The sequence below is a fragment of the Macrotis lagotis genome, chromosome 1 (assembly GCF_037893015.1).
Source record: "Macrotis lagotis isolate mMagLag1 chromosome 1, bilby.v1.9.chrom.fasta, whole genome shotgun sequence".
In the NCBI taxonomy this organism is placed as follows: domain Eukaryota; kingdom Metazoa; phylum Chordata; class Mammalia; order Peramelemorphia; family Peramelidae; genus Macrotis; species Macrotis lagotis.
This window is the reverse complement of record NC_133658.1, coordinates 929,271,480-929,298,001: the sequence shown is the minus strand read 5'-3', so window position 1 is coordinate 929,298,001 and position 26,522 is coordinate 929,271,480. Positions and strand designations below refer to the sequence as shown.

The 26,522-nt window shown below is 36.8% G+C and overlaps 1 protein-coding gene across 1 annotated transcript in view; it reads left to right on the top strand.

Moving 5' to 3' along the window:
- LOC141510115 (uncharacterized) overlaps positions 1 to 21,082 on the top strand; it is a 29,922-nt gene extending 8,840 nt beyond the window's left edge. Inside the window, exons 3-5 of the mRNA XM_074220118.1 lie at positions 4,639 to 4,762; positions 5,681 to 5,776; positions 16,040 to 21,082. Of these exons, the coding sequence (XP_074076219.1) occupies positions 4,639 to 4,762; positions 5,681 to 5,776; positions 16,040 to 18,180 (2,361 nt within the window). The 3' untranslated portion in view covers positions 18,181 to 21,082. The remainder of the gene's footprint in view (positions 1 to 4,638; positions 4,763 to 5,680; positions 5,777 to 16,039) is intronic.
- Positions 21,083 to 26,522: the final 5,440 nt, after the last annotated feature.

Sequence of the window (26,522 nt, the reverse complement as noted above, 5' to 3'; positions counted from 1 at the left end):
ATAGACCCTCATGAGAAATAAGTAAAGGAAAGAGAAAAGAAACTGTGTTTCATTCTGTGTTCTGATACCATCAGCTCTGTCTCGGGTGGATCACATTCTTTTTTTTTTTTTTTTTAGGTTTTTGCAAGGCAAATGGGGTTAAGTGGCTTGCCCAAGGCCACACAGCTAAGTAATTATTAAGTGTCTGAGGTTGGATTTGAACCCAGGGACTCCTGACTCCAGGGCCCCCTGGAGTTCATCATAGAAGTTACTTCCACATTTTTGCACTGTTGCTGTTGCTGATTATGATTCCCTCCATCTATTCCTCCCTACCACCATCTATTGTATTTTCTCTCTTCTTTCACTCTGTCCCTCTTCTAAAATGTGCTGTGGGGCAGCTGAGTTTTGCAGCAGACAGAACACTGCCCCTGGGGCCAAGAGGCCCTGAGCCCACATACCACCCCTGAGACCTAGCATCCACCTGGCCCCGTGGTTCCGGACAGGCCATCCAAGCCCAGCCCCTTGCAAGAAGTAAAAAAGAAAATGTATTATATCTGACTATTCTCTCCTATGATCCACCCTCTCCTCTATCACCCACATCCCCCCTTCCCCCTTCCCCCCTCTCCTTTTTACTCCAGATGTCTATACCCTATTGAGTGTGTATGCTGTTTCCTCTCTGAGCCATTACTGATGAGAGTGAAGGTTCCCTCCTTTCTCCTCACCTTCCTGCCTTCCATATCATTGCAAAAGTTCATTGTAAAAAAAAAATCTTTTATATGAAATATCTTAGCCTATTCCACCTCTGCTTTCCCTTACTCCCAGTCTAGCTCTTGGTTTTGACTGTGTCTATGCAGAATTTGTCTTCCTGGCACTGCTCATTTCTTTCTGCCCCAGCTCACACTTACAACTTCCTAGGTTTCTCTGAATTCTTCCCATTTACCATTTCTTAGGTCAAGTCATTAATATTTGGAGAGTGGCTCCTCCATAACAGACTGTTTAAAGCATCTGTGGATGCAAAGGAAGGAAAAACCAGTCCCTTCCCTCCATGAGCTCTCAGTCTAATGGGGAGACAACATCTCCTCATTTGTGTCTGCAATATAGAAGGGAGGCTGTCTGAGAGGGCAGTCTCTATACTGGTTAAGTGTTTGAGGCAGCACCTGAATTTAATTCTTTCTAACTCCAACCATCCAGAGAAAAGTCTCTGAACAGAAAGATGGCAAGATAACACGTTGGCAGCTGTGTCCACCCACAGACACCTGACAGATAAGGTTTTAGCAGTTTCAGGGACTAAGAAAAGATTGTTTTCAGAAGGGGAGATGTGAGGGAAGCCAGAAGACCCAGGGGAGGAGGGAGGACCTTCCAAACATTAGAGAAAGTCATTTGAAAGGCACAGAGTCAAGGGATGGAGGGTCTTGGTCAAGCATCAGCTAGAAGGCCAGTGTTATTGGATCAATGAGTTGGAGACAGGAAATAAACCTGATGATATTTATCCTTCATTCTCAAAGAAGACCATGACATTATGATGGTGATATCATGACAAGCACATGAATTGGATTTGAGTGAGGGGGGATGTGCTAAGTCACCAGCCTCACTTTCTTCTCCAGAGCCATCTGGATCCAGTGGTCAGATATGAATCAGGATGATTGGAGATGGCCTTGGATGTGAGGATCAGTGTTAAGTGACTTGACCAAGGCCATAAAACTAGTAAGTTGCTTGGGGCTGGATTCAAATGTCCATTCTCTTGACTCCAAGGCCAGTGCTCTATCCACTACTCCTCTCTAACTGCCCATATAATATTGCTATTATAAACAAATAAAAGCTATAAGAAGTCTGGAATACCAGGTGATGTCCAGGTCACGATGGGCTTTGCAAGAGAATTTGTATTTCATCCTGGAAGTGATATGGAGCCACTGGAGTTCATTCAGTAGGAGTCACTTGATCATGTCTTTGGTTTAGGAAAATTACTTTGTTGACCAAATGGAGTCTTGAGGCAGGCTGACCCAGCAACTGGTTATAGAAGTAGTCCAAAGGTGAGATGAGAAAAACTGGCACCAGTGTAGTTGCAGTATCAGAAAAACATGTAACTCCTCTACTGAAGGGTATATTTGCATGATAAAATTCACAGCCCTTTGCAACACTTTGTAGTTGAGAATGAGGCTGTTGAGAGTATGGTGTTGGCTTTGACAATAAGAGAGAAGGTTATAACTTCTCTGTCGGACATAGTGACTCTAGGAGAGCTACTGGACATCATGTTGCATTGTCTGAAAGGAGGTTGGGAGTGGAGAAATTCAGCTTGAGTGACTTCAGCTTTTAAGGGAAAATAAGGAACAAGGTGCTAAAAAAATGAAAGAAAATCACTACCCTTAAGAAGCTTATAATCTATTAGGAGAAGACAACATACAAAAGGAAGGTGAAAAATTGAGAGGCAGAAGGTACCAGAGACTGGGATGTGGCAGAGAAGGCAATCAGATTAAGTCCAAAGTAGTGTAGCCATGTCGGAAATGAGATGGGTCAGCTGGCCTCTCAACTTGAAGGAAAATTCATGGCTCTACCCCACAGTGGTGATGATGGATGTGGGAGGATGGAGACAGAAAGAAGTTTCTAAGTTTCTGTTGAGATTGTGTTAAGGAACCAATTATTAATCAAGAAAAGGATTGCCTTCCTCCAGTGAGAGCCCACACTGTGAATAAATGCTATCAAGGAAAGAATACTGACTGAAGAGAATCTAGTGAAAATCCGTGTGTGTGTGTGTGTGTGTGTGTGTGTGTGTGTGTGTGTGTGTGTGTGTTCCAAATAGAGCATAAATCTGTTATTTTAAAGAAAATATCAAAATGATTAAAAAATAAAAAGAATAGAGAAAGTCATTGGAAAGGTACAGAGTCAAGGGATGGAGGGTCTTGGTCCAGCATCAGCTAGGAGGCCAGTGTTATTGGATCCATGAGTAAGTGGCACAAAATAAGGCTGAAGATAGATACTCCAAAATAAAGAGAAATTCTAAAATGATAAGTCATATCACTGTAAGGAAAATGATGAAAAATGAGATGGCTGCCAATCACATTTCTAGCTCATTGACCAAATACGTGTTCTCCATTTATGAGGTTAGAAAAACAGATGACTTATTCCATGTATCAGAGCATTTTGAGACCTGGCCTAATTCTTTTGTATGCTGTTCTTTGGTCTGCTGTGATTCATTCTCTTGACTCTTGTCCTCCCAAATTCTAGAGTTCTAGGGATCTGTTTAGGTCCTTTTTTTTGGTTTCTTTCTCATTTAATATTTTATTTTTTCTATTACAGGTAAAAACAATTTTAATATTTTTTTCAAATTTTATTTTCAAATCTCTCCCTATTGAAAAGGCAAACAGTTTGAGATAGGTTATTCATAGGTAGTCATAAAAACTGGCAGTGAAGTTCCATATAAGTCATTCTCTGAAAGAAAACACAGACAAAAAAATATACCACAAGAAAAATAAAGAGTGTAAAGAAAAAGAATCCTTGTAGGATCCCATAAGGAAACTGGCAATGAACCACATGAACCACAACTCAAGCCCCAACCTTTGCTAATAAAATATTACTTTTATTATAAATGAAGAAAAGCTCTTTTCCCTTTCTTGGTTATTCATTTCTTGATGACCAAATATTAAAATTACTGAATAAAGGCTGTTAACAAATGAAAGCAATCATAAAGCAAAGGCATGAGATATTTTGGCCATGATATCATTCCCAGAGCCACCTCCCAAGCCCTCAATATAACAATTGATAGCTCTTTTTCCCTTGACTGGAAATACTACTCAGTTCAGACCAGAATGTATATCTCTCATTTTTTTTTTTTTTTAGTTTTTGGCAAGGCAATGGGGTTAAGTGACTTGCCCAAGGCCACACAGCTAGGTCATTATTAAGTGTCTGAGACTGGATTTGAACCCAGGTATTCCTGACTCCAAGGCTGGTGCTTTATCCACTATGCCACCTAGCCACCCCAGAATGTATATCTCTTAAGAATGTTTTTTTTATGTTTTCATTTAGAGAAGACACTATTTCAGTCACTCAGGAAATAAAATCCATCTTTTCTTTTTCTTTATACTCTTTTCCATGATTACAAGAAATTGCTCCCCTTCCTTGCCTCCCCCTTATTATCCCATGATACATAGTAGCTGCTAGTATGATCCATTGTTTGGAACTTTGGGTCATGGAACTCTCCTGAAGGAACTCTCTAGAAAAGGCTCAAGTTGTCTAAGGCAAGCACTTTCCTAGACCCTCTTAAAGTTAAGAAACATTATTTCACTGTAGTTGGAATTTTCTTGATAACATGACTTATGCCTTATGTTTTGATGATGTTTCATGTCATCTTCTCTCTTTCTCCTCTAGAGAACCTCATATATCTCTGATAAAACACATAACTCCTCTGATTCCATATGGAAAGCAATTCCCACTTGCACATTTCTCAATTTTATTCTACAGTAAATAAAAACAGCTACTCTCAATATTCCACTGGGCTTTTCTTGTCTGTACTTCTAAGTGTTGGGTCTGACATCCATAAAGGATATGACCTTTGAGGAAATCTCTCCTCTATGTTTTGGTTTTCCCCTATAAATTTATGAGGGTTGAACTAGATGAATTCTGGAGTTTCATTTCTAAAGCATGGAACTTTTGATGGTTTGGCAGTTGGTGACATTCAAGGATGTGGCTGTGGTCTTCACCCCAGAGGAATGGGGCCTCTTGGATCATCCTCAGAAAGAACTGTTCAAGGAGGTCATGCTGGAGAATGTCCAGAACCTGCTCTCCCTGGGTAAGGACACATCTCCTGGGAACTTTGAAATTTCTATCAAAAAGACTATCTTCATTCTCAAACTCCAATGCAAAATTTGGACCATTTATCAGTTTTTAGAAAAAGCAAAATATTGGTCTCCTGGATCCAAGAGACAGGGTCCTTCTGCTGCCTGTAAATGGTCTTTGCCTTATGCAAGGGAGAGCTGGGACTTTCCTTTCTTACCTCTGAAGCTGTGTCTTACTGGTTCTAGAGAGCTTGAGGTCAAAGATCAAAACATGTTGGAGAATCTCAGACTTTAAACTCAGAGGCTGTGTCTAGTCTGACCTCTCCTCGAACATGGATTTTATCTGCCAAAACCTCTCAGGCAACTTTTCCTTGGAGATGGACACTGCAGAGTAGCCCCCTCCCTCCCCAGGTAGCTCCTTCTTCTTTGGATAGGTTTGGTCTTTGGAAGGTTCTTCTTCATCACAAGCATAAATCTGTAGCTTATTGCTTTTAATCTTACTCTCAGAAGCCTGGATTCCAAAAGGTATCCATGTTCTTCCTTCATACTTCTCCAGAATTCTGGCAGAAATGATGGGAAATGAAGGGAAGGGAACGTGATCATGTATATACATCTACTATGTCCCAGGACTGTGCTAAAATATTATCTAATTTGATCTTCTCAATAAACCTGTGAATTAGATCATATTATCCCCATTTTGCAGCTGAGGAAACCGAGGTAAACAGAGCTTAAGAGACTTGACTGGGACACTTAGCTAATTACGTGTCTGAGATCAGAGTTTCCTGAATCCAGACACAACGCTCTCTCCACTGCACTACTAGCTTCCTTTTAATAGTGTTGGATTCTTAAGGAATCATTCAATGTTTCTATGAAGGAAGTGGAGAAAATAGAATTTTCTGATTCCAAATTGCATCTTTATTCCCTGTTCTTAGGACTTCCAGTTCCCAGGGAAGATTGGCTTTCCCATTTTGAGCAAGGGGAAGCATCATGGATGTTGGAGCGAGAAGACCCCAGAACCTCCTGTTCAGGTGAGTGAAGTGAAAGCAAGTGTATGAGGACAATTATCCCAAGAGAGAGGTCCATGTCTCAGGGAGGGGCGTGTCAGACTGGGGAGCAGGAACACTGAACTCACAGGTTTTTTTTCAGACATTTTTTAGTTGTGGGATCCTAGGCAAGTCAGTGAATCTCAGTTTCTCCACCTGAGATATGAAGGGATTGGATACCATGATCTTTTGCTTGCCTTCCAGTGATAAAACCATGATCCTGTAAGATCCATTGTTTGGAACTTTGGGTCTTGGAACTCTCCTGAAGGAACTCTCTAAAAAAGGCTCAAGCTGTCTAAGGCAAGCACTTTCCTAGACCCTCTTGAAGTTAACAAGCATTATTAAATGTCTACTAGATACCAGGCCTCGTGCTAGGTTGTGAGGATTCCAAGGATAGCAAGAGACATCCTTTGTTTCTCTCTTTTTTATTTTTTAAATTTTTTTCCATCCTTTGTTTCTCAAGGTACTTAAAGACTAATGTGGAAAACAACACGGACAGAACTGTGTATAACACACTATAGACAAGATAAACTAGAGCTAGTCAAGGGAGGAAAGGCACTTAGATTAAGGAGTGGAAGAGGCTTATTGTGGAGGGTGGGTTTTAGCTGGGGCTTCAGAGAAGTCAGTGGGGAGCCTTCTAGGTTGCAGGGGCAGCCTGGAAAAACCCATGGAGACTTAAGATGGCTTAACTTGTTCAAGGAATTGAAAGGAAGCTTTTAGGACTGGATTATAGCCTATGTGGAGGGAAGTAAGGTGAAAGAAGACTGGAGAGGAAAGAGGGGGAAGGTGATGAAAGCCTCTTAACAGCCCAACAGAGCATTTTATGTGTTATCCTGGTGCTAGGGAATCAATGTAGCTTATTGAGGAAACAGTGATTGTGTCAGAGGGGAGCTATAGAAGATGACTTTGACAGCTGGGTAGATTATTGACTGATCCAGGGAAAGATTTGAGGTATGAGACCAAAAAGCAGACTTTTTCAATACTTTAAATGTGAGGGAATTGGGCTCTGAATCTAGAAATTGGTAAAGTTGGGAGAAAAAGCAGTTATGATAAATGTAACAAAGGGGGGTGAGACGGGGGTGGGGAGCCAAAGGGAGGAGTATCACCAAAACCTAGAGAGAAGGAAGTCAAGGAAAAGGGGATGGGTGATGATCAGAGGCTACAGAACGGTCAAAAAGAATGAGGATTGGGAAAAGACCTTTTGGTTTAACAATCAGGAGGTCATTGGTAACTTCGGAGGGAGATCTTTCAATTCAACAGTAAAATTGGGAGCCAGACTGCAGAGTTTTGTTGTAAGTAAGGGTAAAGGAGTTGGAGATTCCAAGTGTAGAGCATCTCTCGATGTTTGGTCATGAAAGAGAGGAATAATATCTACTGAGAAGAATGTATTACATATGGGCTTTTGGAGGGCCAATGAAAAATGGTTTCATTTATGGAGGTTGGGAAGGACCCAGAAGTAGAAAGAGAAAGAATGAAAATTAGTGAGCAAATGGACTTGATAGAGTAGGAAATATGCTGGAGGAGCAGGAAGACCCCCTTTTCATAAAAGACTGAAGTAAAGAAGAAAAAGAAGGTCTCCGATTTATGTGAGATTAGAATGAGTAAGGGAGGGTGGCTAGGTGGCACAGTGGATAGAGCACCAGCCCTGGAGTCAGGAGTCCCTGAGATCAAATCCGGCCTCAGACATTTAATAATCACCTAGCTGTGTGGCCTTGGGCAAGCCACTTAACCCTATTTGCCTGGCAAAAACCTTAAAAAAAAAAAGAATGAGTAAGGGAACTCAAAGTAAACATCCAATGGTTTCAATGAAATATGAGACTAAGTTCTGTGAGAGCTGGTGGGAACAAGTCACATGGGGGGATTGGGGAGGAAGAAAAAGAGCTGGAAAAGCTGGGAGAGGGAGTCAGTTAGAGAGATGTCAAGGATTGTTTTGCCACAGTTGGGGCCCAGACAAACTTATGTTATCTAAACTTGTAGTGGATTGGTTTCATAGTTTTCTGTATTTTCTTTATTTATTCAGTAGCATACGAGTTGGAATGAAGGCCAGTGTCTCATCCTGAAATAATTCAGTGTTGAGGAGTGCATAAGTCATCCACCTAAAGTACCTTTTTTGATCTTTATGGTCCAGTCTTTGTCTCCATTCTTGGAGAATCGTTTGTCAGATTCATGTAGATAATTGCCACCCTTAGTTTAGGGAGAAGGGAGGTAGAGACTCCCAGGTGTTCCAAAGCAAGAGATCCTCTTGCAGTCTTTGTGATCTCCAGTATCTGGTCTGATCAGGTCCCATCCACATTAGAACTGGACCAAGGTAACTCTTTGTAGGTTATAAAGTGAAAGAAGGAGACATAAAGTAGAACTGAAGCCAGAACCTGCATGGGGCCAAAGGAGAGACTAAATTCTAAGGATTGTGATAGAAGTTAGTCTTGAATCGGCCCTGGGACAAGATGGTCCATCAATCAATATTTCTTAAGTATCTACTGTAATTCTAGGTGTTGTGCTGAGTTCTCAAAGAAAGGCAAAAGACAGCTCTGTTGTCAAGGAGCTCACAATTTAGTATAAAACATGAAGATGTTTGAGAAAAAGCACCAAATCATGAGCCTCGGTCTTGGGGTGATCTAGGCAAAAAGGCATGTTTGTCTTGGATCATTGTATTTCTAAGAATAATTACATCATTCACAGTTGGTCATCATATACTATAACTGTTTTAGCATACAGTGTTCTGGTTCTGCTTATTTCACTTTGCATCAGTTCATAAAACTCTTTCCAGGCTTTTCTGAAAACATCCTGCTTGTCATCTCTCATAGCACAGCAGTATTCTATCACAATTATATGCCACAACTTGTTCAGCCATTTCCCAATTGATGGACAACTCCTCGATTTTCAATTCTTTGCTACCACTAAAAGAGCTTCTATAAATATTTGTACATATACTTTTCATTTTTGATCTCTTTTTTAAGGTTTTTTTTTTTTTTTTGCAAGACAATGGGGTTAAGTGGCTTGTCCAAGGCCACACTGCTAGGTAATTATTAAGTGTCTGAGGCCAGATTTGAACTCAGGCACTCCTGACTCAAGGACAAGTGTTCTATCCACTGTGCCACCTAGCCGCCCCTGTTGTTTAATCTCTTAGGGATAATGACCTAATAGTGATATTGTTGTTTCAAAGGATATACATAATTTTATAACCCTTTGGTCATAATTACACATTGCCCTTTAGAATAATTGAATCAGTATACCACTTTATCAGTGGTGCATTAGTGTTTCAATTTTCCCATATCCCCTCCAACATTTGTCATTTCTTTTTTTTTTTTGTCATATTAGTCAATGTGATTGATGGAGAGTGGTACCTCAGAGTTGTTTTCATTTGCATTTCTTGAATCAGTAATGGTTTGGAGCATTTGTTCAGATGGTCTACAGTTACCTCATCTGAAAATTGCCTATTCTGTCCTTTGACCATTTATTAATTGAGGAATGACCTTTATTCTTACAAATTTAATTCAATTCTTTATATAGTTGAGAAATGGGACCTTAATCAAAAAAACCTGCTGCAACAGTTTTTTCAAAGTTTATGATTACTAACTATTTCTTTTCTTTCTTTTCTTTCTTTTTTTTAGGTTTTTGCTAGGCAATGGGGTTGTGGCTTGCCTAAGGCCACACAGCTGGGTAATTATTGTCTAAGGCCGGATTTGAACCCAGGTACTCCTGACTCCAAGGCCGGTGCTTTATTCACTACGCCACCTAGCCCTAACTGTATTTCCTTCCATCCTCTTCCCCTCCCATTTTTCTTACTCTCTTCAACCTGTCCATTCTCAAAAATGTTTTGCTTCTGTCTTTTATCTGTCTCAATCTGTTCTGCTTTTTATAAGCTTTCCTCTCCTTTCTCTTATCTCCTTCCCTTACCATTTTCCTGTCTGGTAAGATAGAGCACTACACCTCAGTGTATGTGTATGTTAATCCTTCTTTGAATCAATTCTGATGAGAATAATTCCCTCCACTTCTGCCATCTTTTCCTACTGTGAAAGGTCTTTAGCGCTTCTTTTATGTCAGATAATTTACCCCATTCTACCACCCCCTTTCCCCTTCTCCCAATGCATTCCTCTTTCTCATCATTAATTTTATTTACAACAAACTTTTTAAGAAATGTAACTTTTGGGGTGGCTAGGTGGCTGGATAGAACACTGTCTCTGTAGTCAGGAGGACTTGAGTTCAAATCTGGTCTCAGACACTTAATAATTACCCAGCTGTGTGGCCTTGGCCAAGCCACTTAACCCCATTTTCCTTGCAAAAACCTAAAAAAAAATAAAAGAAACAACTTTCTTCTTTCAGCTCCTGGTACACTGACTATACACTCTCACAAAAATCTTTTCTGAATGATCAACTCATGTTACCAACCAATTCCTTAGCTAATCTGCTCAATTAGTTTAACAAGTTATAGTGATTGATTATGATGGAATACTATTGTTATTTAAGAAATGTTATTTAAGAAATGATTAATTCATTGGCCTTAGAAAAACATTGAAAAATATTGCATGGAATAATGAAGAACAGAATGAGCAATTGACTAATATTTCTTTCCTTCAAACAGAACTTGGGGTTGTTATGATAGAGAATCTTCTTCCGATGTCACTAAAACTTTATCATATTTGCTTAAATATCCCCTTAGCATTTTGAAAAGCTAAAGGATCTTAATTCCCACAGGAGCATGTAGCTGATAACAGATGCCCAGGTTTTACATTAGCTTAGCTGTTTATTAGAATTAAATGGGTGTATGCAAAACTGCCAAAATTAATATATTTTTTGTACTGATCTGACATGATTACTGGAATTTACCATAAGGATCAATGACATAAGAAAGGAAAACTTTCCTTATTTAGTTGTTTGTTTATTTTTAGGGTTTTTTCTTTACAAGGCAAATGGGGTTAAGTGGCTTGCCCAAGGCCTCACAGCTAGGTAATTATTAAATATCTGAGGCCGGATTTGAACTCAGATACTCCTGACTCCAGGGCCAGTGCTCTATCCACTGCGCCACCTAGCCACCCCTTCCTTTTTTATTTAGATGTCAGATTTTAGGTAAGGAAACAAGTCCATATCCTTTTTATATCATACATGGGGAAAGATCAGGAGATTTTAAAACCATGCCTATCTTCTCTCTGCCATCTTGGCCAGAAGTCCCCCCCATATCCTTTCTAAACAAAAGGAACATCTTTAGATGCTTTTAAAATAATTTAAAAATAATTTCTAATGCCAAGTGAAACAAAACAGTCCCAAGACCAATCAGAATTCCAAATAGGGTGACACATGAATTTCATTAACATAATGTTTTCATATTCAAATCTTATTTCTTAGAACAACAGCCAAATTAATATAGACCGTATAAACATAATAAATTTTACATATTTTAAATGAGTTTACTTACTTGTAATCAAATATATGCATATCATTCTCAAAAATTAGAATCTTCCAGAATTGGAATTATTTACTTATGATAAATTCAATATATTGAGAAAATTCTTACTTATGAAATGGAAATGGCAACAAATTCAGATCAAAAATAGCAAAATTCTTTCTATTGATAGTAATTTAGATGCTTTTACCTAATGACAAAGTGTTTCACAAATAGTTAATTTTTACTTTTACTACATTGAAAAAATAGAAACTTTTCTCTGAAGAAGGGACATAAATATATATATATATATATACATATATATATATACATATGTATATATACATATGTATATATATATATATAGCTTATCTGGCTAATCAGATGGACAAGACCTAGGAAAATTCCAAAAGAAACATTGAAAGTCTCACTTCATTACTGGTAATTTGGAACAAAATGGAATTCCAAGTTGTTTTGAGTCACATTCCCTGAGAGCAGAAGAATGTTATCAACAGTTAACTTCAGCTGAACCACTTTTCCCTATTGACTTACAGTGTTTTATCAGTTATTCTAAAAGACCTTTACTAACATGGGAGTAGGCCGTATCATTTGGTCTCTAATTATCTCTCTCTCTCTCTCTCTCTCTCTCTCTCTCTCACAAAAATCTATATCAAAAATAGCAAAAGCTAACAACAGGTAACTTCAAATATAGGATCCCTAAAAACTCATTTATTAAGCTGGACAAATAAATGAATTAAAATATTCAAATCAGATACAAAATTTATCTTAAACTAAGTGGAAAAAATTTTTTGTTCTTATTTAGCCTTGAAGTAAAAAACAAATCCTTAAAAAGTAAAGTTATTGAACTCAAATTGATGTAAAGAATTTTTAAGTATCATAAATAAACCCCCCAAAATCTTTAGAAGCACAAAATTTCCCAAAAAAAGTGATTTCAAAAGAACAAAGATTTGTTGCTTAAATCCAATATCTTTATCACAAAACTCAATTTTTAAAGCTATCTTTCCCAAATTTATTCACATACAAATATACCTTTTGGTAAGAACAAACTATGAAGTATACTCCAATTCTGTTCAATACAGAATATTTCTTGATTAGGATCCTAATTTTTTTTAATTTTTTTTTTTGCAAGGGAATGGTGAAGTAACTTGCCCAGGGTCACACAGCTAGGTACTTAAGTGTCTGAGGTCACATTTGAACTCAAGACCTCCTGACTTAAGGGCCATTACTCTATCCATTGCATCACTTAGCTGCCCCAGTAACTGATTTCTAAAGGGAAAGATTATCTTTGTTCAGTGGTTCATGGAAGTAAAATTACTATACCTTTCCTTAATAGCATAGAACTAGGCCCTGAAATCTTGAAAATAATGATATCCTAAATTAGATAATAATCTGCTATTGCTTATTAATTTCAAATTACTTTTAAAACAAATCCAAAACTGAAATAAAAGACATAATTCATATTTTAAACTTGCATTTCATTTAGACTGATTTTAGAAACTGAACTCTGTTGCTCATGAATCTTATTTTTTCGAAATATTGTCAAATAGAGCTAAAGATGAATAATTTAGCATTCTAAATTATATGTACATTTTAAACAGTTAACATCAGAATAGGATTTTCAGCTTCTATTCTTTATTCTGAAAACAAAGGCTTGATTACTCCCTGAGAGTGAACATGAAGCTTAGGTTCAATCTATCCCAAAGATGAGCTCATCCTAAACCATTTTAAATCTGGGTTTCACATTTCTAGAAAAAATCAATAGCTTGTCTTTTGAGATATATATGTACCTATAATGGTAGCCATCTTTCAGGTGAGGGGGAAGAAAAAAGGAGAAAAAAATTTATATGATAATTTCATTGAGTATTTGAAAGGAATATTAAGTTATACACAGTTGATTTGCAGTTTCATATACAATCATGTTTTTCATTGTATTATGTAATGGAAATGCTTGTTTTATTCCATAAACATGTATTAATGTAAAGAAAAAGAAAAATCTGCTCAATTGAAGAAAAGTAAGATAAGTGGTGGATAAGTTCAAATCAGAAAATAGCCTTAAGACTATAAGGAGAGCCAGTATAAGGACTGTTTTTGGTTGTGATAGTCTATGATGATTTCAAGTCTATGATGATTTCAAGTCTATGATGATTTCACAATGATTTGTAATGTGCTTGTCGTTTTCAAAGAACCTGCCATCTGTGTAAATATTTCTACCATCTTGACCTGGTGATTACTCTACTGATGAAAGATGTTTACAGAACAACCTGGGAATGAGGGAACTGGTGCAGTGACAGAAAGCAAGTGATATATGGGCATCCATTGGGAAGCAATTTACTTTTGAATTTCAGACCGTTCTGGCTGTTGGGAAACAATTTGGTGTCAAATTGAGTAACTGAAGGAACATACTTCACTTAGTCAGAAGTGTTCAGAGTTTGATGTAATCACCGCATGAGAGTTTAGAATCACTGCAGAAAGAAAACAATCATGCTTGAAATGTGCACATTTGTTGTTCCAGAGGAAAATATTTATATATTTTTATTTATTTTAAATAAATGTATATATATTCTATATTTATAAAATATAGAATATATTAGCATAATATAGTATGTTTATATTTCATTTATTTTATTTATTTAAACATTTATTATTAAATGGGGTGATTTTTTTCTCAAAATTCCATTAAAATTTTTTAGCTCAAATACTTAGACCATTATTGTGAAGTCCCAGAGGGTTTGTCAACCACAAAAGGGGACTACTAGTGAAGCATGCTGTCCACTTCCTGACAGAAGATCGATAGGCTCAAAGTCCAGTTTAAGAGATAATATTTTTGCATATAGAAATGGATTTTAAAAATCATGTTTATTGCAAGAATTAATTAGGTAACAGAAGCATAGAAAACAGCTATCCTAAAAAAGTGATGGACCAGAACAGAATATAGTATACCTCAGATAAATAGAAAAAACAAGATGGCAGTTATATGGTCTTATACATGAGAACAGGAAAAAATAAAAGGATCACTAGGAAACTAAACTGTGTTTATAGACATTATAAGTCATGAAATAATGTGAATATTTAGTGTATGGCTACAAATAATGCATCTATGGATCTGAATATATTAGAAAAGTTGGATACAAAGTTGAAAATTACTAAACAATAGAACTATTGCTCAGTTTTTTATAAAGATGATGATAATTCATTAATACTGATCAATAAAGAGAAACAGGAACCCCATAAAAAGTACAAATAACAAGTGGCATCTGAAGAAAGGATTGAAATTGCAATGGAGGGCCTGTGAAGTGATATAGACAGGGAAGAGCCTAGAGGGTGACATGCCTCCTGGGTCTCTGGTGTTCTATTCTTAGAGAGATCTTCAAAGATCCAGGGCTTTTGGTGCTTGGGATATTGCCATGGAGACCAGCAAGTAAGAGGCCACCTGTGGGAGATGACAAGGATCTCAGAGACCCCTTTCAAGATTTCCTGCACTCCCTGCCCCCAATGAAGTGTCCTGCAGAGGAAGAAGGAACACTCACCTATCTCATGGATGGATTGTATACCTCAACTTTAGGCTGCTTATCTGACATGACTAGTAGAAGATAGACTTTCAAATTCTATCACTAGCACTTAGGATTTCTGTACCTTATCTGAGCCTCAGGCAAAAATCTAAGACTCCTCCACTCAAAGGCATACTTGAAAGAAAAATATGTCAGTGCAGAGAACCATAATCTTAACCTTGAGAATCCCCCAAATGATGACACTGCCACTGAAGGACAATGACATAGAGATACATACAATCATTAAAAAGGAAAATATTCACTAGGAGACTAGTCTGAACCTGGTTGTGTCAGGGATCATGGTGAATCTGGGTGCTTGACAATGATAGCTTTCTACTTCTGAGATGTTGATCATCTCCCTACAATCAAAGAACTTAGTGATGCCTTCCCAAAGAAACTATTTTTCAAACAGCTGAGTACAAAATGCTAACCATTATTTTTAATAATCACAGCCATACACTACAGAATGTAAAAAGCAATATAGTTCTTAAAAATCCAACCAAATTTGTATTGTAAAAATTTCTGAACTCAAATGACTTTTTATATTATATTTTTCATATTGTTTGTTGGGATTTTAACTCATATTTCTGGAATAATACTTTAAAAATGATATTACAGACATGCTAAGTATACCATTTCCATTTGGCACTTGTTTAAATGACTGCTTACATAAGGTTCTGTATGTATGCTTACAAATACAAACAAATGTAATCATAAAGTAGGTTTTGGGGTTTGGGGGGGTTTGTTTTGGTTTTTGCAAGGCAATGGGGTTAAGTGGCTTGCCCAAGGCCATACAGCTAGGTAATCATTAAGTATCTCAGTTCAGATTTGAACTCAGGTCCTCCTGACTCCAAAGCCGGTGTTCTATCCACTGTGGCACCTAGCTGTCCCAGGTAGTCTTTCTTTAAAAAAAAATCTAGTAACATGGACAGAGCATGCCCAGTTACAGAATTGGAGTTCTAGTCTCAGTTGCAGGGATTCCGGTCAGTTTACATAGCAATTCTGAACTCAGGGCCAAGGTTGTGAATGTAACTGTGGAGCCTACCTGAGGCACAGGTGTATTGGAAGGATTCATTGTTATTGTGTGTAAATTAAATCAACCTGGGGATGTGAGCTAACGGCATTTTCAAATGATTCATTCTGCCCATTTGAACTTGAAGGCTTTTCTCTTTCCCTAGGTAAATGAATTATAAACCAGTTTCCTTTCGGTTAATGGAGGGAAATTATATATTTTTGTATATGTGTATTTATCCATGAATAAATAATAAAGACATTAGTTTCTTTCCTTGTTTCCTTCAGATGGAGAGACCAAGCTTGAATCGAAGGAAACTACTTCAAAGCTGATTGTTTCTTTGGAAGAATCGCAACAGCAAAGATGCATGAATGATAATCTCGGTGACTTCAATTCGAGAGAAATCTTTGACTCTAATATCAAGAACGAGAATAAACAAAAAAGTCACTGTGAATTTCATAAAGATAGAAAGAGTCTCAAAAGATGTTCAGTTCTTATTTACCATAAAAAAAGGACCTCAAGGAATGACTGTTCACAGCATTGTAAATATAGGGAAAGACTTTCTGTAGAGCCTGTTGAGTCTCATGAAAAATCTCTTGAAATGCAAACTTTCCAATGTAATGAATGTGGTATGACCTTCAGCTTGAATTCAGATCTAATTAGACATCAGAAAAGTCATACCAGAGAAATGCTTTATACATGTAATGAAGGTAAGAAGGTCTTCAGTCATACTTCAAATCTTATTGTCCAACAGAAAATTCAAAAAGGAAAGAAACATAGATGTGGTGAATGTGGTAAATCTTTTAAGCAACAGTCATCCCTTATTCACCATCAAAAATGTCATACTAGTGAAAACCTACATAAGTGTATGCAGTGTGAAAAGACCTTTAGACGACATTTATCCCTTATTTCCCATCAAAGAGTTCATAGTAGAGAAGGTGGTAAAGTTTTCAGTGAAAACTCTGCTTATATTGAACACCAGAGAAGTAACACTGGAGAGAAATCTTATCCTTGCAACCAATGTGAAAAGACTTTCAGACAGAGGTCCAGTCTTGCTGAACATAAGAGAATCCATACTGGAGAGAAACCTTATCTTTGCAATCAGTGTGGAAAGTCTTTTAGATGTAATTCTAGTCTTGTTCAACACCAGAGAATCCACACTGGAGAGAAACCTTATGAGTGTAAGCAGTGTGGAAAGACTTTCAGATGTAACTCTAAACTTACTCTACACCAGAGAATCCACACTGGAGAGAAACCTTATGAATGTAATCAATGTGGAAAGAATTTCAGACAGAGCTCCAGTCTTGCTGAACATCAGAGAATCCACACTGGGGAGAAACCTTATGAATGTAATCAGTGTGAAAAGACTTTCACACAAAGTTCCAGTCTTTCTTTACATCAGAGAATCCATACTGGGGAGAAACCTTATGAATGTAATCAATGTGGAAAAACTTTCACCAACACATCCAATCTTGCTGAACATCAGCGAATCCACACGGGAGAGAAACCTTATAAATGTAATCAATGTGGAAAAAGTTTCAGATGGAGTTCCAGTCTTGCGGAACATCAGAGAATCCACACAGGGGAAAAACCTTATAAATGTAATCAATGTGGGAAAAGTTTCAGACGGAGTTCCAGTCTTGCGGAACATCAGAGAATCCACACTGGAGAGAAACCATTTAAATGTAGTCAATGTGAAAAGACTTTCAGACACAGTTCTAGTCTTGCTAATCATCAGAGAATTCACACTGGTGAGAAACCTTATGAATGTAATCAATGTGGAAAGACTTTCACACAGAGTTCCAATCTTGCTTTACATCAGAAAATCCACACTGGGGAGAAACTTTATGAATGTAATCAGTGTGGAAAGACTTTCACAAACACATCCAAACTTGCTCTCCATAAGAGAGTCCACACTGGAGAGAAACCTTATGATTGTAATCAATGTGGAAAGACTTTTAGATGCAGATCCAGTCTTGCTCTACATCAAAGAATCCATACTGGAGAGAAACCTTATGAATGTAATCAATGTGAAAAGACTTTTAGATGCAGCTCTGGTCTTGCTAAACATCAGAGAATCCACACCGGAGAAAAACCTTATGAATGTAATCAGTGTGGAAAGAGTTTCAGGCAGAGCTCCAATCTTGCTGATCATAAGAGAATCCACACTGGGGAAAAACCTCATGAATGTAATCAATGTGGAAAGGCTTTCAGATTTAACTCCAAACTTATTGTTCACCAGAGAATTCACACTGGAGAGAAGCCTCATGAATGTCATGAATGTGGTAAGGCTTTTAGGGATCGTTCAGCACTTATTGTACATCAGACAATCCACACTGGAGAGAAACCTTTTGAATGCAATCGATGTGGAAAAACCTTCCGGCAACAGTCATCCCTTATTTCCCATCGAAGAATTCATAGTAGATAGAAATACTGTCATGAATGAGGACAGTTATTTAAATGGCATATAGAATGTCTTAGACATCAGAAAATTCATTCTGGGGACAAACTCAATATGGAGTCAGTGTGGGAGGATCTTTAGTCTGAGATAATCTCGTTACATCAGAGAATTCATAGTGGAGAGAAACTTTATGAATGTGCTCAATGGGAATAAACCTTTTGATGGAAAAGGAAGGTGACTGTGGGAAAGCCTTGTTATGGAGGTCGTACTTGACTATACATTGGAGGAATTATGCCGGAGTTAAAACTTGAATTGAAATAATGAGGGGAGGCCTCTTGCTTCAATGCAGACTTAATTAGATACCCCAGATTTCATTCTGTAATAAAACCCTACATATGTAATGGTTTTCCATGAAATACTATTGTTTTTCAGTACACTTAAAAATATTCCATAGCATTCATATTCAATAACCTCATCAGCCATTCCTAAATTGAATTTTCTGGGTTTTTTTGGTTGAAACAAAAAAATTGGGGTATGAATTTTTTGGTTACTAATAGCTAATTTATAAGTCTGTCCTTTTATTTAAAGAGGAAAAGGTAGGTCTTTTTTCCATTAAAAGGAAGGGTAATAAAGAGATGCATTACTATAGTGAAGACTTCAGAGCTACAAAACATTGTACTATACCAGCTAATATGTACATACACACTGCATTTGGGATCATCTCCAGGCAACCTGATCAGTCTTGCCTCACTTAAATCCAATTCATTTGCAAGTCAAGATACCATCTTCCTGTCATTGAATCTCTTTGAGAGTGAAAGACAAACAACAATCTGTAAGCTGTAGTTGCTGCCAGACTAGGGATCCTACTGGCCAGTTCCAATTAGGCAATGCTGCTCCTTCCTTTCTCCTAACCTCCCTTTTCCCCCTCTTTCCTTCCTCCCTTCTTGCCTCATTCCTTCCTTTCCTCCTTCTTTCCTTCTTTCTCTCCCTACTCTCCCTCTGCCTACAAAAGGAATTATATTCTTAGCTAGAGGTGCTCTACCCAAAGAAATATAAATTTTGATCACTGAAACTTTGCAAGGTAGCTTCCCAGAAATATTTTAAACAAAATTCCAAACTCATAGGTCAAAGAGAAAGTACTGCAAGGAACCAGGAAAAAAGAAGCCACAAACAGGATCACCAAGATTTAGCAGACACTACTTTTAAGGACTAGAGAGTTTTGAATACAATATTCCATAAGGCAAAGAAGGTAGGATTAAAATTATGAATAATCAATTGAGCAAAACTATAATTCTATGGTAGAAAAAATGGTCATGTAATAGGACTTTATGCATTCTGAAAGAGTTTAGCTATAAATAGGAAGTTTGATAAAGTTTAAGAAAAGCAAAAAAATAAGGGACTTGAAAAGGTCAAGCTATTTACCTTTCTATATGGAAGGATGATACATGTATTCCCTAAGAACTTTTTATCATTCAGGCAGTTAGAGGGCATTGTTGAGAATATTGAGTGAGAAAGAGGAATGCACTGGGAGAGAGGGGAAGGGAGAGGAAAAAAATTGGGGAATTATATCAAAGAAATGTTCAAGGAAGAGGTTTTTTTTTGTTTTTTGGGTTTTTGCAAGGCAAATGGGGTTAAGTGGCTTGCCCAAGGCCACACAGCTAGGGAATTATTAAGTGTCTGAGACCGGATTTGAACCCAGGTCCTCCTGACTCCAGGGCCAGTGCTTTATCCACTACACCACCTAGCCTCCACTGAAGAGTTTTTATAATGGAAGGAAAACTGAATTTGTTCAGGTGCAAAGTAAGTGTGTGTAGTCAAGCAGGCAGGGAAAGAGGTAGTATATATTCAAGGAGGTTAGGCTTACTGATTAGAAACACTGACCACTGAGGAGAGGAGAGTTAGAAAGAAAAGGATAAATAGAAGCAAATAACATGGAGGGAAATGCACAGCAATTATAATTGTGAAGGGAATTAACTCACCTTCAAAATAGAAGAGGAAAACTAGATAGATTAGAAAGCAGAATCTGATCATATGTTGTTTTTAAGAGAGAGACTTCAAACAGAAAGGTCTGCAGACATAAAGTAGTTCTCTAGAGCAGAATTTATGCTTCAACTAAAGTAAAAAAGGCATGGATAGCAATCATGGCCTCAGACAAAAAAAGAGCAAAAATACTCTGAGTTAAACAAGATAGATTGGGTAGCACACAATGGATAGAGTGCTAGACTGATGTCAGAAAGATTTGTCTTCCTGAGTTCAAATCTATCCTCAGAAACTACTAGTTATGTGGCCCTGGTAAAGTCATTTACCCCTGTTTGCCTCAGTTTCCTCATCTGTAAAAGAAGCTGGAGAAGGAAATGGCAAGCTATGCCAGTGTCTTTGCTAAGAAAATCTCAGATGGGGTCACAAAGAGTCAGACATGATTGAAATTACTGAACAACAACCCAAAAAGATAATAAAAATACATTTTGCTAAAAGATTGCCATGAACATACATGCTCCAAATGACAAATCATACAGATTCTTGAAAGAAATATTAAATGAGTTACAGGTGGAAAAAAAGAAAGTAAAACTATACCAGTGAGGGAACCTCAATTTATTTCTCTCACACCTGGATAAATCTATAAAATGGAAAAAAAATTCAAGCAATTAACACAACTTTAGAAAAGTTAGATATGATAGGTTTTTGAAAAAAATTTAAATGGGAATAGAATGGATTAAACCTATTTCTCAGTTCTACTGGCATTTTCATAATTGACCCAGCAGCCATAGAAGCCTCATAACAAATGCAGAGAAGCAAAAATATAAAATGCACCCTTTTGGGGGGGGGGGAGGGGGTCATAATCCTATAAAAATTACATTCAGTAAAGGACCTTGGAAGCATTAATTAAAAATATTCAGAAAGTAAACAATCCATTTTTTTTTTAGGATTTTTCAAGGCAAATGGGGTTAAGTGGTCCCAAGGCCACACAGCTAGGTAATTATTGTCTGAGGCCGGATTTGAACCCAGGTACTCCTGACTCCAGGGCCGGTGCTCTATCCACTGCGCCACCTAGCCACCCCTAAACAATCTATTCTTAAAGAATGAGTCAATCTGAGATCAAATCATAGAAACTATAATTTCATAAAATATAGTAACAAGACAACATAAAATTTATAGGCTTTAATAGTACTTAGGGGAAATTTTATATCTCTAAATGCTTATATAAATAAAAGAGAAAGAACAGATAAAAAAATTGGGTATGGTACTGAAAAGAAATATCTATTAAAATGACAAATTGAAGACCTCTACATGGCTCTTCTGGGTCACACCACCCAAGAAAAACTTGTCAAGGGCTACTCATAGAATTTAACATTTCTTTGTGATTGCTATGTAACCCATATTACCAATGAGTATAATCATAAAAATAAGAAGTAAAATAATAAGATATTCACTTTTTAAATGAAAAATGAGAACATAATATTTTTATGTGAATGCTGAAACTTTTTTGAAAGCAGTGTATCTAGTCTGTTAGAGATTATAGGGGTGGCTAGGTGGCGTAGTGGATAGAGCACCGGCCCTGGAGTCAGGAGTACCTGGGTTCAAATCCGGTCTCAGACACTTAATAATAATTACCTAGCTGTGTGGCCTTGGGCAAGCCACTTAACCCCATTTGCCTTGCAAAAAAAAACCTAAAAAAAAATAAAAAAAAAAGAGATGATAGTTTTTTTGCTCTGCCTTCTTTAGTATACCCTTTCAACAAGATGCCCAATACTACTTTGCCTTCGGCTGGAAGAGTACAGCAGAAATGGATCCACTGACCTCAAGGCAATGTAGAAAGTCCTACCCTGCTCTCTGTTTCCACAATAAGACTTAACTTCCATCACTTTGAGGGCTCTTCTCTGGTGCAATATATTAATGTTCTCCTGCTAGTTGCAGCCAGTATGAGATCTACCAAGTTGACAGTCGCCATCTTCTTCAACTTGCCATGCAATTTTTTGTTGGTCTCGAGCTTCAACAAGTGTTGAAGAATCTGTATGCTACTCAGGAGAAACAGAACAATTAATTGCAGATAAAATAAAACTGAGGCCCTCACCTTGTGACTAGCACCATTTGATCTGGAAACCTTATAACGTCTCAGATGAAGCTGAATATAATGTTCCCAAGAGAGAATCTCACATTAACCCAACTCCATTTTAGAACTGATCTTCATTTTATCTCATCTTAGAATCTATCTATGTAAAACCAATATTAGTAGTATTTATTACAGGAATAAACTAAAAATCTCTCCAGTAATATCAAGGGGGAAAAGGGAAGTCCATTATCATTGGATATTTACTAGAAATGTTAGATGTTGTAATAAGGAAAAAAAAGAGAAAAGAAAGGAGATAAAACTTATGAATTTGATTAAAAAGAGAAGACCTTTTGCTTTATCACAGATGTAATAAGATACCTCAAATTTCATCCTATGCATGAATTTTTCTCTGAAATACTAATTTTTCAATATTCCTCAATAATATTCTGTAGCATGTATATTCTGTAACTTCATCAGGCATTCCTCTATTTACTAATATTGACTTCTTTCCTGTTCTTTGTTGACCAAAAAAAAAATTCTGGTATAAATATTTTCATTAATTGTTGGACATTCATTTCTGTAATAATTTCTTTTAACTTGTGTATGGAATAATGCATAAAATGTTGCTTCTGGTTCAACTTCAGTCTCTCTAGATGTGTGATCTCAATTTGTCCAAAGTCACACATCTAATAAATGTCATCTTTAGAATGTGTATGCCAAGGAATGGATTCAAAATGGCAGTGTAAAACTCACACATTTAGTAAATGTCAGTTTTTTCCATATTTAGAATGTGTATACCAAGGATTGGAGTCAAGATGGCAAAGTAAAAGACTGCTAATTGACCAGGGTGACTGTCCCAGAGTGTGAAGGAGCAATAACTCTAGAGACTGCAGGTGTAGGGGAATGTGGACCCTGGTCACCATTCCAGGGCTGACAAGAACACTTGTGGTCACTCACAGACTAGAGTGCAGGCCAGTAGAGTATCATACCACATTGGAATAACTGAAAACTTACAGAACCCCACCCTACCCCCACAAAACTGGTCTTGAAACTGTAGCATAAAAAAACCTGAACCTAAAATTTTAACATAAAATTAAAAATTAATAGATTGGGAAAATGAACAAACAACAAAAAAAGAACATGACAGTAGGAAGTTACTATGAGAGTGATGCAAGAAAATCATGAAATAAAGAATAAACAGTTTGGTAAAAGGCAAAATAAATATTGAAAAAAATTTCACCTAAAAACCAGAATAGAGCAAATGTTAAATGAAGACAATAATCCACTGAAGACTTGGCTCATTTCATCAGTACAATAATAAGGGACAATTTTGCGGTATCTGTGATGGAGAAAACCAAGTGTATCCAGAGAGTTATGGAGTTTGAACAAAGACCAAAGACAATTACTTCTAATAAAAAAAAAACACATTTTCTTATTATGTAATTTTGCTCTCTTATACTTTATTTTTTCCTTAAGCATATGATTTCTCTCTCAACACATTCAATTTGGATCAATGTATAGCATGGAAACAATGAAAATTATAAATTTGATTCAGTGGGGGTGGGGGAGGGAAGTGAGAATGAGGGGGAAATTTGTAAAATTCAAAAAGAAATAGATTTAAATTAAAAAAAAAGAAATGAAGTCTTTATCAGAGACATTGGCTTTAAAAATTGTTTTACAGTTTGTGCTTTCCTTCTAATCTTGGTTGTATTATTTTAATTTGTGCAAAACCTTTTCAGTTTAATATAATCAAAATTATGCATTTTGTATTTCATAATGCTCTATCTTGTTGGTCATAAATTCTTCTCTTCTTCATGGAGCTGATTGCTCTTCTAATTGGCCTTTGTATTACTCTTGGCAAAGACCAGCATCTCATACCCTGTACCATGATTTTTCTAAAAAAAGAGCCTAGACATCACATATCAAGAAATTTTAAAGGAAAGCTGCCTAAATGTCTTATAACTGCAGGGCAAAGTAGAAAGTCCAAAGACTCCTTTAATACCTCATGAAAGAAATTCCAAAATGAAAACACCCAGGGACATTATCAACAAAACCCAAAACTCTTAGGTCAAGGAGCCAGAAGGAAGGAATGCAATATCATGAAAAGAACCCACTTCTAGACAAAAACCATTCAGAACACTGGGAGGTGGTCTGGGAGAAATGGATATTTACCAACATCTTATATCAAAGACCAAAATAAGCTTAAAGTGGTTGTGATTTAGATCAATGGTGGTAATCATAAACAAACTAGTAGAGCCTGGAAGAAACTACCCATCAGATCTGTAGGTGGAGAAAAAGACCAAGCCCAAATGAGATAAAGTTTAACCGAAATTAAAATGGACAATTTAAAAGGTATAGAAACCAGAACAATGCAGCCAAAATTAAAAGAAAATTAGGAAACTGAGGGAAAAAATTACTTTTACCTTTTCAGATGAAGGTCTCTTTTCTCAAATATGTAGAGAACTGAGCCAAATTTTTATATTCCCCAATTGATAAATGGTCAAAGGATAAAAATAGGCATTTTTTAGAGGAACAATTCACATCCATTAGACTGGCTATGAAGAAGGAAAAGGAAAAAATGACAAATACTGTCAGCATGTAGGAAAGTAGCCACGTTGTCGGTGTAGGAAAGTAGTTTTAAGCTAGTCCAATTAGTTTGGAGAATAATTTGGAAGTATGATTAAAGTGATATAAAACTATGCATATTTTTTGACCCAATACTACTACTTGATCTATATTCCAGGAAGATTAAAAAAAAGGAAAAGGATCCCATGTGGGAAAAAAATATATTTATAGCAGCTCTTTTAGTTGTGGCAGAGAACTGGAAGTGAAAGCTGCGGACTGTAACTAAAAAAATAATTTTTAAAATAATTAGTGTTTTGGGGCAGCTAGGTGGCGCAGTCGATAAAGCACCAGCCCTGGAGTCAGGAGTCCCTGGGTTCAAATCCACTCTCAGACCCTTAATAATGACCTAGCTGTGTGGCCTTGGGCAAGCCACTTAACCCCATTGCCTTGAAAAAAACTAAAAAAAAAAATAATTAGTGTTTTCCTGCTATGTTCCATAATTCAATATTTCCAGCTACAGGGCAAGGGCCTTACTGTTCGCTACAAAAGGATAGGAAAACCTGGAAAGTAGTCTGGCAGAAACTCAGCGTAGACTAATGATACATTACATGCCAAATGGAATGGAAGTTCCAAATGGAATGGAAGAACACGAAAAAAATCAAATGGGTAATTTTTATCACATAAAAACAGCAATGTGTCTTAAGTTTAAAAAGAAGCAATTAACTGAAAAAGTGTTCAGCAAGTTTTTTTGATTTAAATTCTCACATTCACAGTATATAACAAATGGATACAGACTTCTACAAATGAGCCATTTCTCACTAACCCTATGATCAAAGTTTGGAAAATGAACCTTTCAAAAGGAGAAACACAAATTATCAACAACAATAATATGATAAGATGGCCTACATCTATCACCACTAAGGCAAATCTATAACAATTAGAAAGATTCTTAGATTGATAAAGGTGGCAAGAAAATGGAAAGAACCAGGGCTAGAGGGAATGAATTTTGATTGCATGTTTTTATTCGTTTTTCCCTACTCACTTGTTGGAGGGCTAAAAATTAGATACTGGGAAATTTAAATACCTCTGAGGTTCCATTTATCAGCTACCCAAAATGGCAATGATGACAAGGGAAAACATCAGGGTTGGAGGAACTGTGGGAAAATAGGCAACTGAATCCATTCCTTACTATTGAAGGTCTGAAGTGGTTGAAGTCACTAAATTATGTCTCCCCTTTGACTCAGTATTATAACTAGATGGCAGATTCCCTTAACAAAAGAGGAAAACACCTGAAGTGTATGAAAATATTTATTATAGCTTCTTTAGAGATGATAATGTGAAGCTAAGGTGTCAATGCCTTAGAAGAGGGCAACAGTAGAACAAAGGTTGCTACACTGATGAATTTGAACACAAATATGCCATGAAACACAATTTCAAGTGAAACTTGACAAGTGAATTGATGTACAGTGATGTGTGAAGTACCAACGGAATAATTGAGAATGATGACAACATCGTAATGACCAACATTTCTGAAATGTTGTGAACTAGTCCAATCATTCTGGAGATCAATTTGGAACTACATCCAAAGAGCAATAAAACTGTACCATTTGATTCAGCAATACCACTACCAGGTCTTTATTCCAAAGAAATCATAAAAAGGGGAAGAGGACCACATATACAAAAATAGTTATAGTAGCCCCTATTTTGTGTTTAAGAATTTAAAAATTAAAAAAAAAATCAAATACCAGTGGTT